General features: G+C 41.3%; 1 protein-coding gene across 1 annotated transcript; it reads right to left on the reverse strand.

The window, feature by feature from the left end:
* Positions 1-173: 173 nt before the first annotated feature.
* Positions 174-10,802, reverse strand: pdia3 (protein disulfide isomerase family A, member 3). Its single transcript, XM_080436793.1, has 13 exons — positions 10,482-10,802; positions 9,212-9,290; positions 8,455-8,572; positions 8,133-8,240; positions 7,300-7,420; positions 6,371-6,487; positions 5,129-5,254; positions 4,341-4,523; positions 3,735-3,843; positions 3,278-3,406; positions 2,509-2,591; positions 1,647-1,704; positions 174-865 (listed from the first exon to the last, which is right to left on the reverse strand). Exons 1-13 carry the CDS (start codon positions 10,613-10,615, stop codon positions 764-766), a joined length of 1,467 nt encoding a protein of 488 aa, XP_080292919.1. The 5' UTR covers positions 10,616-10,802; the 3' UTR covers positions 174-763.
* Between the last annotated feature and the right edge of the window lie 2,063 nt (positions 10,803-12,865).

Here is a 12,865-nt window from a genome sequence, read left to right on the forward strand (position 1 = left end):
TGATGTCATTGCTCGACTAATATGTCATACTGTATATGACATGCATATGAAATGACAGATTTTCCACTGAACATGTCACAAGATACATTGTTCAGTTTATATAAATGACCCAGATTATAATCAACAGTTCTAACTTCTATATGAAGCTGTAAAAATCACTTCAACCAAATCAATTGATTTTAGTTTTTAGTTGTGGGCCTTTAATTTCACGATCCTTCCAAATGTACAAAAAGAAAAAGAAAAAAAAAGAAAATCAGAAAAAAGTCGTGGTACAAAATAAACAAAACAAAAAAAAGCATTTCACCACAACCACCACCACCCCTCGTCCAGAAGACCAACAGACAAAACATAAAGAGCCATAGATGATTGGAAATTGGTCTCAAACCAAAGTGCTTCAGTCTGAGGTGTAGCAGTAAACAGACCAGGAGCAGTAGACAGAGCAGGGGAAATAATCTCTAACCTTTTCCTCAAAAAATGGTCCCTCTTCCCTAACATTTGTTTTACTTGTTTTGTTTTTGTAATCAGGCAGGCCCTGGCCACCACCCCTCAACCTTCCACAGTAATAATCCCAGAGCAGCGAGGACCCAACAGAGGGGAATAGGGGAGGGGGGTCAAGTGCCCGGGTGTTGTGACCCCGCTTTCAGAGCATTCAATAGTTCACTAAGAAACTGGAATATAATTTAGTTCCTTCTCTCTCGCTTTCGGTTCCCCAGATTTCCACAAGAGGGAACGTCAAGTTTTCATTTGGGGGAAGTTTGCCGTTTTATAGCTCCTCCGTCTTCTTCTTCTTTGGCTCGTCCTCTGAGACCACAGCGGCAGCCTCCTTCTTCAGGTAGGCGAGGAAATCGCTGACCTCGCGACCTCCCTGAAATGGGATGGAAGGGATAAGGATGGTTTAGTTAACAGCTGTACTGCAGCATAGGGCGGATGAAGTCCTGAGATTATAAACTTAAAAAAGGGTGCAAGTGATGCTTTTGTTAAAATAATAATGTTGTTAAAAAGTTTACTCTATATCCCAATAGTAATCATTCCCATAGTGTTCAGTAACAGTGCTCTCATCGCTCAAGCTCTTTAGTAAACAGAAAACATTTTCTTAGTAGGGGTACTAGTAGGGGATTTTATCCAATCAGGAGAGAGAACCCCACAAAGATGTGTTTCAGTTTCCAAACATGCATAAAAGACACATTTATTCAGCCATGTGTCAAACTTGGTGTGCACATTGCCACCTTGTGGAACACAGATGACATTTTTACTGTTCAAGTGATCAAAGCCGGCAGGCCTGGCTGAGAGCAACTGAAGTTCAAATGCTGCTTAAAAAAGGGATAGTTCACCCCCAAAATGATTTTTTTCCTATCAATTAGTCACCCCCCCCCTAGACTTGGGATATTTTTTTGTTTTTGTCGCATTCCTAAGCCAATAATTTGATGACCGGCAGCGGTTCCAGTAGGAGACACAAAGAGTCTCCTTTGTATCTCCTACCGGAACCGCTGCCTACCGGTCCGCTGGCACAAAAAAGATCCATGGGGTGACTAATCGATTTTCTTTATGTGTCAAGCAACTGGCCAGGATTCTTAGACATGTGTGCACTTCCTCCTGCTTAGTAGATTCAATTGCTCTATTTTATGAACCCTCAGTTTGAGACTCACCTCGTATTTCTTCGGACTCAGTTTCTGTCCAGCAGGAGAGAAATAGATTGTGGGGAATCTGTAAAGAAATATAACAGACATGTTAGGAGGTTCTTAAAGATGAACACAGAGGCCAGCGCCGTCCGCTATGATCTATAGAGGCACTATTATTAGTTGAGCCGCTAATCAGAATGAACAGATAGCGCCTTCTAAACCAAAATGAACAATCCTAAATATAGCTGCTGGCAGATTCCGTGTTTCTGCACGGATCTGCCAGTTTTCTCAGATGAATGACAACAGAAAGACCTCGGAGGGAAATTGCAAGACAAAAGCCCCTTTATAATCAAATAACCTAATCAGACAGTGTGTATGTGTTAGACTTGACTTGGCTGTTAAAACGATGTGTGAAACGGTTCATTTCCTGTATTTAGCACTTGCATGCAAACAAACCATTGCCTGATAATCTCCAAAAAGAACCCAACTTCACTTAGCTCTACAGTGTTTCCCCTAGGATAAAGTTGTAGCAGCGATGGTGAATATTTGTTTTATTTACTTATTTTGAGCACACACATTTTTTAAATTGTGCTCAAAATGTATTTCACACTCAAACACTAAGGCTTAAGTATATACAGTACGTTTGTGCACAGTAATGAGCAGGAATATCAGTCTAGTTTACATATGACGATTTAGGAAAATATGCTTTTATTAGAGGCATTTATTATGCCTTTATAGTTTGCAATATCATTAAGATGCAACTTGTGTTTATTTCACAGATGTTTCCTTGCATAGTCCAACCAAATGATTACGTTTGATGTAACGTTAAGTTTAATTTATACTTCATTGCGTAACGCTTTTCTTCAAACATTTAACAAATAGAACTCACCCTCTGACTTCATACGGGGAAGGCACATCGTTGGCTGTTGCGTCCATCTTGGCGATGACAATGTTGGGATTGTCGCTGGCCAGCTGAGGAGTAAACGGCACAACATAAGTTGGTCTTTAAATCTAATCTAGACCAGTAGGTCAGACCCATTTTCATGAGTCTTTTATATCAAAATTTTTTTTTTTTAACAGAATAAGGTTTAGGGGTGTTGAGCAAGGCATTAACACTATCAGGGTTAGGAGATCATCTCCCAGTGTTGAGCATGGCATCAACACTAAGGTTGGGGGATTGACACCCACTGGGGCAACCCATGGTAAAAATGACAGCATTTTTCAACCTATTTAGCATTAGATAAATACTATTATAATTTTACACAACAAAAACTTTAAAATAATATGGCAACCACAAAATTAATTCATGGCTATATTTCTTGCTAGTGTTTGCTAGTGGCCTGAATACTATTCTGTGTTACAGTTTGTTGTTTTTATGGCTTCAGCATTTTATGACATTTATTTTGTACTTCATGGATGCATGTCTTTCTAATAATACCATACACCTGAAATAATTGTCAGTGCTCACTGCTTACAATGTATACACACTTACTCACTCATAAATCATAGGTAAAGTAGGTGAGTATCAGTTGATTGATTGGATATTTTAACATAATTGATTGGATACTTTATTAACATGATTATTAACAGACTAGTACAGTCAAAGGTTGCGCTAAAAAGCCCCAGGGGCTTGTTTCCATTGTGGTCCATCATGTTACCTTCTCTCCCAATTCTTTGTATTTGGGCTCCAGGCTCTTGCAGTGGCCACACCAGGGGGCGTAGAACTCAATCAAGACATCTTTGCTGTCATCGTTTACGATGGAGTCGAAGTTCTCAGCCACCAGAGTCTGGACACAGGAGAACCAACAAAGCAAAGGAACTTGATTTTGGTTTAATAGAAAACGTACAAAAAAGGAAGACTATTATCTAAAAATCAAGGGGAGTTTTGTCTACAGACGCAGAAGAGGTCAATTTTAAACCATCCGATGTCCATGTCAGTTATACACAATACGGCATTTAGCAGACTCTTATCTAGAGTGGCTTACAGTGCAGCACAACAACAAGAAAACAGAATAAGAAATCTTGGAATGAGAGCGCTAAGAGAACAAGTATGTGCTTCAAAGTAAGTAGGATTAGTTAAATGGTAATCAGCTGGACACCGTTCCTCATCCTCACCTTGACTGGTCCATCGTTGTTCTCTGGGATTGGCTCAGACTTCAGATAACGTTTCAGATTACCATCAAAATAGTCCTGAAGGAATCGCTCCAGGGCCTTTCCATCACGACTGAGAAAACAAACAGCAACATTAACCACATTGAACACACTGGAGAACAAACATCTAGCATCTATGCTTAAAAGTAATTCCTTTTCATTTTTGTTCATGAAATAGTATAACAGGCTTACAATTACCGGTATTAACTGCCAAGAGACCTTGGTTTTCATTTACATCGGCATGTACATAACAGGTTAATATCTTGAGTGTACAAATTCAACCCACTTTGTCAAAGTAACATTTTCATTCAGAATTTCCAAATATTGTTAACATCTTTTAACTGGCATACTTTTTATTAAGCATGTAAAAAACCCAAAGCAGAGTTTGGCAGTATATAAAAAAAACAAGACCTCACAACTAATGCAAAGCAAATGCTTCTCATGGCACAATTACGTCATGCCCAACTACCTGAAGGCAACGGTATAAATGTATACAGTGAATTGAAACAGACGAATCGGATTGAAATCAGAACATCATACTAGCCACAGTCAGGCATAAGGATCACTCACGTGAACTCCTCTGTCATGACGTATTTGTCTCCCTTGGCTGTACGGAGTCCGACCACAGGCACCTCTCCCGTGCTTCCATCCAGGCCCAGTTCTGACACGTCGTGGCTGAACAAGTTCTTATTGGCCACGGCAAAGCCCATCTTCTTTCCCTGGTCCAGGAAACCTTTGGCAACCTTCATCACCCTGTGGGGGGAAAAGTTAATTAGATTCTGAGTAAAGTTTTGCAGTAAGTTTACAGACAGAACAACTTAGTTTTTTTCCCAATCCTTTAATCCTTTTTTAGTTGGCATTTAGTTACACACACACACAAGCTACTAGATCACCAACATTTACCACAAACCAGTGCAAGACAGACAAGCCGTGTTCCTGTGAACCTAAAAAGATCATCTAAGAGGAAGGTTCCAGGCCCAGAAAACACAAACGGCAATGAGGAACTGATGTTTTTTGTGTTGTTTTTTTCTAGATTAAAAAAAGGGTTTTGTATTTTGTGCTTTTAAGAGATATTTGAAGAAAAGTATAATATTATAATAATTTCATAACCCCTTATGCCATAATGTCCTACATGCACGCTTGAGAACTGGTGGTCATTGGCCCCAAGGCTATCCATACTGCCCAATAACAGCTTCCTTGAGGCCGACTTGTCAACCTTTGCACATATATTTTTCTACATCTACCAATGTCACTGTTATATAAAGGCTTGTAAATATCCCGCCAAAAAACTTCAGACTAGACAGTAAATAAATAAGTAAATATCCCGCCAAAAAACTTCAGACTAGACAGTTTCCTACCTGTTCCTCCAGTAGTTGGAACCCTTGGGGTTCTTGTCGTAATCCACATCATAGTAGGCCACCAGCAGGTCCTTCCCTTTCAGCTGGTCCTTGTTGTCATCTGTCATGTGGGGGCACATGCCGAAGCTGAAGAAGAGTGAGAGAACCATAAACCAACAGATCTCCAAAAGGTAAGCCTATTCAGGTGATGACTCTAGAAACTTCATGGATTAGATACAGTATTCACCTCATGGCTGACATTCCCTATGATCTACCCTGCAACACTAGGACCCACCAGGCACGCAAGCATAAGCGCACAGACACCGATTTTCTTCCTATCCATGTTAATGAATGCAGCCGTTCTCACTGGCCATGCACGGACACTCCACTCGCGCTCTGGGCAGAAAACAAGTTTTTCCGTTTGCATTCTCATTGAAATGCATTGACCAGACTTCCGCTGTGGCCAGGTTTGGCAAGTTACAGTTGCACGCAAACCTGCACGCACTATAAAAGCGTGTGAGCTGCACTTTGTAGGTTCACAGTGCACTACTGAATAATGAGATGCATCAAGAACGGCCTATATTTAAAAAAAATAAAAAAAATACACGTGGACATCAGCAGTGGACAAAGAAGCTGATGTGATAGTGATATTGAAGTTTAAGTGGAGAGCGCTGTGTGGCATTTCACACGGAAGCAGGAAACAGGAAGTTGTACGCTTGTGGCATTTACTCATACACTTGTGGCATTTACTCATACAGTCACACTAAAACACAAGTTCAGATAAATGGAGAATTGTCAATTTTTTTGACAAATGTTAATTATTCGTTTTATTATAATAGTCAACGCCAAATGACTAAACCGTTTTCCGTAACAAAGAGCATAAACTAGTAGGTCTACACAAGGTAGGCCTAATAGTTTCTATTCTCTCCCACAGACACAAGTGTCTTGGCAAGTCTACATTGAGTCATGGTGCAGGTTACACCTGGGTGTAATATTCCATAGTTGACCTAGAAATGTTCTACACTGGAATCAACCAACTCCCAATCCAGAGGATCAAAAAGACCACAAGATTCAGCAGGCCAAAGTCAAAACAAAATGTGGTATTTTTTGTGGCGCATGTGCATGTCCATTTACACTTTAAATAAGACGTTAATCTGATCCTGGAGATGTTAGTGGGCATGTGTTCTCTAGTGGTGGTAGTGTTGTTGCTGGAGGAGCAGGAGTAACTCTGCTGCCTAGCAGAGCAGGGTCTGAAGAACTCACATGTTGTCCTGAATGAACTTCTTGACCTTGTTGCTGGTGAACTTCTCCTCGGTGAATGCCACTGTGCCGTCCTCAAACTTGTTGCTGAGACGTGGTGGGCGGAACAGGATCACTCCCCTGGAACAACAGTCACAGTTAAAAGTTCTACTCAGCTAAAGGGCATTCTCAGTCCAGCTCTGTAAACCACCACCAGTTTCACACACACATAATGTAACGGTTAAGTAACCTGCTGTGTTCACACAATGAACACCACAATGGCAAGACAGCACAGTATTTCCCTGAGCTTATAGTGGAAGATGGTTACTTTAATGAAATGTACTTCTTTCCTAAAACTCCTAGTTACAGTTCTCTACCTGCAATATTCTATGTATTACAACTGGAGCATTTTCACCAGTCACAACGGTAATACACACACTTCAATCTATGCCAGGGATAGAACCAGCAAGCTTTGAGTCAATGGTTGGACTGCATACATCAAACACAACCTGCCATCCCAGAGGCATCAGTGACTCTTCCAAGTCACATCAATTTCTGAGGTTTAATCTCTTGGTATTTGTACACGTGAGATGAAAATACTTTGGCCTAGTTTACTGAGTAAAACCCTTTTTCCCCATTCTCAAGAGTTGTATTTTGCTTCTTAAAATCTCCTCCCACCAGATATTGATGTCTTTACTAGGATTGAAAATGATGGTTAGAGTTCATTGTGATTAGTGCCGAATATCACTCAAGTATCTGGAAATCAGGCCATGTTCCAATGGATGAATTTTCAAGAACAAATCATAATAATATGGACAAACAGTCCAAACCAACATCACATATGTTGCTACTGAACAACAGTTGTTTCAGACTCTCCTAATTAGTAATGCTGGGTGATGAAATTTACAAGTAGCACCTGAAACTGAGCATAAGGAACCAAAATGGTAGCTTACTCTGAGTGTTTCAGAATGAGAGACTCCAGGTTGCTGTGGGCGAAACGGTTAGACTCTCTCAAAGCACTGGCTGCCTTCAGGAACTCAACCTGGGATTCGCTTCCACTGTCAGCAAAGAGACCTGGGAAAAAGGAAAGAAAAGTACTAATGGATTCCACTTATACCTTTGTTTACCACTGTCATGTGAGATTTATTAATACAACATAATCCTGTAAGGATAGTAGTCAACTGGATGGTGGTATATACCAAATTATTATCCAACTAGATGTTTAGAAATGAACCTACAGGTCGTTTACATTCCAAAGTCTCTAATAGAGTAGCCTCGGAAACCCAGGCTTTTTTTTTTGTTACAAAAGAAAAAAAGCCTGGGGGAGCGATGCAGGAACGATGGTCTTGGACCTTGTTATCTCCTAACCAATCAGAGTGCAGAGGGGCGTCGCTCTAAATTAGGTGACGTCAGCGTGCTCCCTGCACAGGCCGAGGGGGGGAGGGGAGGGGAGGCGGGGACATAGATTGGTGAAGCAATCGGAAGCCACGCACAAATCCAGGCGGCTGTGTTTGGGTCCGCCCTTCAAGACCATGGATTGAGCTCGTAGCCTCAGGCTACTAATAGAGTGGACAGTCTGACCTACCAATGAGGGTTAATTCGTTAGAAAATAGTATGGTTATCCATGATCTGTAAATAAACTTTTTTAATTGGTAGACAAATTCCCCAGTGACCTTGACTCATATTTCATCTGAGCCAGTGAGCAAGGCAGTTTAAACTATAATGGTTCACATAACCACACATCCTCCATCCTTTAATAAAAAAATGTTTACCAAATCAGACATACCAATAACACTGGCATCATGGTCTGCAATGTACTTCTCAAAATCTGCTTCAGTCTTGAGTTCCACTGAAGATGGGCCAGCCTGCTTCTTAAGGTGGCTGACAATACCATCTGAGAGAGGGTGCGGGTGGGGTAGGACGTGAAAAAGAAACAGATACCGAGATAACGAAAGGAGGAGGAAGAAAGCGAGAAAAGATAAAGAAGTTCTGATTATTCCCAGACATAAAATGGACATTAGAGGTAGTATGGTATATACAGATGTGAAGATGACCTACTGGTCTTCTCATAGAGGCTTTGATCAAAAAATAATTTCACAACCAAATACCTGCAGTTCTGGGGCCATCATAGGCACCAGAGTCCTCCCCATCCCTGAAGATCTTCAGAGTCGGGTAGCCGCTAACTCCATATTTGCTGCAGACATTGTTGCTGGTTGTACAGTCAACCTAAGGACAAATAAAATACACTCCTGTTCAAGTCACTCTATTCATTTTACATAATTAAGCTGATGCCAATAATGGCACTGAACATGCAAGCTGCTATGAAGTGGCTGCTTGTCGTGATTGTCGTAAACTTTGTAATTCTCTTCAATAACAATGTAAAAGCATCTTGTGCTAAAGACTGACTATGAATGCTGCCCAAGTTTGAGTTTGAGTCTGGGGTTCTGTAACTTAACTTTATCATTGTGTGCTACCCAACAGCTGAGTGAGCTGGCAGGAGTTTAATGTCTTTGCTCAAAAGCACATCGACAAGATTCATGGCTAGTGGATGTTGAACTGTGACTGTCCTGCTTTACAACACAGGTAGTGGTCCTTGGCAACTCCATCTCCCATATGTATTCTCGCTGCTCAAACAAGTGTGGTAATATGTACTGTGTAACTTTTTAGGCTGTTATGTCTGATTCATGACAAATTCTTGTACATGTATGAAGTGGTTATGGTTTATCTAAGGAAGGGGTGTTGCAGTTCAAATGAGAGTATTTGATTAGAGTTTTAGTTTGTGGTTCCCATTAGGTTTGTAACTGTAAGAGGATTTGAATGGTGTTCAAAACCAACTATGAATGTGTCAAGAGAGTGATGCAATACCTTGGCCAATGAGACCATGCCTTTCAGCCTGGTGGCGGCTGTCTCGTACTCTGGTGCTAGTCGTTTACAATGGCCACACCTGATGACAGAGGCAGAGATAATATATATAGACTGTTAGAGAGAGGATATATCAGTATCCATCAAACAAAAGCACTGTGTTTGGTTTTGGTTTTGTTTTTGTTGGAAATCTATTCAGGCATTGACTGTGGGAAGGGGGGGGGGCAGTGACTTAGCAATGTGGAATCTGATCTCTGCACTAAGTATCAAATGGATAAGGACAATGAATGGACTCAAGTTGGACCAAGTTTAAAGGAAAGCAAGATCATTGTTTTTAAAAAGCACAAGGATAAATCTTCAACTTATTCATGCAGTGAACCTGTATGAAGAGCAAACATTTTAAGCCTCAAATCAATCTCAGTTTTCGGAGAATCCTGTTCAATCAAGTTCGGCTGCACTGTGGAGACATGTAACTGTTTACAGTGAACCAATCGGAGGAGGCCACCAAAACACCCCTGGCCAATCAGGACGTTACAACAGTATAAGGCCACGCCCCCAACTTCCTTAGTAACCCCCGGGCCCGTTCATTCTCACGAGACTTCACAGCTGACCTGATTGAGTTACACTAATTAATGAAACTTAATTCAATGAAACACTTTCTATTTCTGAAACTATTGAATTATCTCTACATTTTCGAACTTGCGGTGGGGTTGCTTTTTAAACAAGCAACCCCACCGTCAACCCTTCTCCTCACCACTGACAGTTAACATGCTAAATCACTAGCCTCTCTCCAGTCTAGAACATCCTTAACAAACTGTGATACTAAAGGCCTCATAATACACATTCCTGCAGTTAAAGCCATTGACTGTACACTTCCAGTGGAGATTGTACAGACAACGTTAGTCACCTGTAAAGAATTAAAGATGAGCGCACTGCTGCAGTGCAGACACTTAAACACAGCATCCAACAAGGGAACGTTCGTTATAGCCACTTAGTCAGGTTAATATTTACGTCGAGCAATAAAGTACACGTCAACTTCTCAAACGTTAGAGAGAGCGGTGGTTATTATGGATAATATGGACTCTTAACTCTATAATAAACCTTAAACTTAACTTACCAAGGAGCGAAGAACTATTAGCCTAGGTTACAAACGTAACCCCGCTTATTTGATTGTTACGAGTGAGACATATAGCTCAAAATAATCAAACTGTTACGTTTGTAACCTATGGTTATGGACTCTTAACTCTATAAAAACCTTAATAATTGAACTTACCAAGGAGCGAAGAACTCCACCAGGATGAGATCGTGATCTCCGATCCTGCTGTCAAAATCATCGTCCGTGAGATCGAGCACGTCGCTGGCCAGTGTGAACCCGGCGAGCAGAGCGAAAAGCAGCCACTTCAACATGTTCACTCAGCTCCTCGGTGCTGTGGAACTAAAACGGGGGGGAAAACACAGCTAATTCTTGCAAACTGTGTCGCTTTGCTGCAGCTCCCTTTCGTGAAGGAGATAAAGAAAGGCCAACGTTGACTTGTGTGTCGTAAAGGCCAGGAACAGGAGGAGGAGGAGGACGCACTTACGACTAGTGGCAAAGAGAAAGGCTCGATTGAGGCACTGTTGCCAGGAATTGAGAGAGAAATAAGCAAGTCGGTCTAGGAAAACAAGGCCACTAGTCTACGATCTACAAGCTGTGAGCTTGTAGATCTGCTATTTTCAAAAAGAAAAGAAACAAATGGTCTTGGCGAAAAAAGAGAGGTAATTTTGGAACATTTTAACAACATGAATCTTGTATGGGGGTCCCTGGCGGCTGGCACAACATATTTTCAGACAGGGGTCCGCAGAAAAATACAATACATATTAATTTGGGGGTCCTTGACATGAAAATGTTTAAGAACCACTGGTTTCAACAACATTAGGAAACAAGACCCAATAAGCAACTACACTTTAGAAACAAGCCCCCCCAAAAACGCAACCCGCAACTACCAACATTTAACAAGCAACTTTGCAGAAAGATAAGCCCAAAGTCGCTTATAATAAGCGGACATGGCAACACTGGTCGATGGAGGCGGCGGGGAGGATGTTCACTCACCACACTGTGGCATCTCACTATTGGAGTTTGAAACGCGTCATCCTTCCCTCGTCGGCCAATGAGAGGCGGGCAACACACGGCTTCCTGGCTTCGGGGCCAATCACCGTGCGGGGAACATTTTATGGGCGTAACCTCTTAGCTAGATACACGGTGGAAACGGAAATTGTACTTTCTTTCATTGCGTTTTATCGTTCAGACTCAGAGATATTTAAGGAATTTTTGCGGCTTTTGTGTATTAACAACTTTCAACCTGGCGTCCCTGTTTTGGGCATAGGTGATTTTTTTCTTTCATGTTTCATTTCAAACATTTTAGAAAATAGCAGATCTACAAGCTCAACACATCATACATGGTGATGCTGTGAGCTTGTAGATTGCTACAACGCCGCCATACGATTAATTAGAAAATATGGCTTAATGTGGGTTAGGACAGGTTGTGCAGACTGCAGAGGCCTATATTTCTGTTTCATATAGCAGTGGTTCTCAAACATTTTAATGTCAAGGTCCCTCAAATTAATCAGGCAGCGGCCTACTCGGGGCCATGCCCAGCTCCACATGCATCGCATTTTGCTTTGCGTTGGTGCTTTCATTTGCTTCCTTTACTATGACCACTCACCACAACTCACACTTACTCTCTGTTCCATTTCCATTTGGGTGGGTGTGGTATCAGTTTAATGCCTCTAATACACGACATGGGCAAATCAGAGAAGACAATGCATACACCCTGAACAAACACAAAGATTCAGTGTGCAGGCAGAATCTGTGCAGTGTGCGTCCTACGTATTGACCTGCGCATTGGCACAGGTCAAGTTTGAGGCGTTCAGTCGGACGCCGCCGGAGTTATGCCCAGGACACACAGGTTTCGTGAATTAATAGAAGGATTTTGTGGTGGACCCTGGTTTGAAAATATTTTGTGAGATGATTTGTCAAGATTTACTCTGATAAACATAATCACAGTAGCCTACATATATACCCCATATACAGTAAATATAAGCTCAGTACTAAATACTATAGCCTACTCAGTATACTGATATAATATAATATAAGTAGCCTACACATACTCTGATAAATATCATAACAGAGCATACTTTGACAAACATAATCACAGTAGGCTACACATACTCTGACAATCACAGTACTGGCAAACATTGACAGCACACTGTAAACCAGTCGCCAGAGGCAGCACAGCAGTTAAGATACCATTGCAGTGCAACTTGGGCAAGTACTGTGGATATAGCAGGGTAAAGACATCACATACAAAAGATTAAAGAAACACCAACAATAATGAACAATAGTAGGCCTATTACAAAAGAAAACACCCTCAACAAAGCTTGTATTATGCCGGACAAAAGAAATAAGAATACACACATTAACCATGTCAGATAGTGTCCTTACAGACAATTTGCTGTTACTAAATTGCTAATCTCTCAAGAACAGATTCTGCTACAAACAGCAGAGGTCGCTGTTTTTCCTTTTCAGTTGGCTATGGGTTACCAGATTGCTAAATTGCTAACTAACTAAACTTCTAATTAGACTATCGAACGAGCAGAGCGACCACCGTGTGCCTCATA

This window comes from Gymnoscopelus braueri (assembly GCF_963280865.1).
Source record: "Gymnoscopelus braueri genome assembly, chromosome: 9".
In the NCBI taxonomy this organism is placed as follows: domain Eukaryota; kingdom Metazoa; phylum Chordata; class Actinopteri; order Myctophiformes; family Myctophidae; genus Gymnoscopelus; species Gymnoscopelus braueri.

Bases quoted from the DNA above. Each gene is read 5' to 3' on its own strand.
- pdia3 (XM_080436793.1), bottom strand. From the start codon at position 10,615: ATGTTGAAGTGGCTGCTTTTCGCTCTGCTCGCCGGGTTCACACTGGCC. The intron at 5,255-6,370 runs GTGAGTTCTTCA...ACTCTTCTTCAG, and splicing joins AAGTTCATTCAGGACAACAT to CTTCGGCATGTGCCCCCACA. The intron at 4,524-5,128 runs GTAGGAAACTGT...TTCCCCCCACAG, and splicing joins TCCAACTACTGGAGGAACAG to GGTGATGAAGGTTGCCAAAG.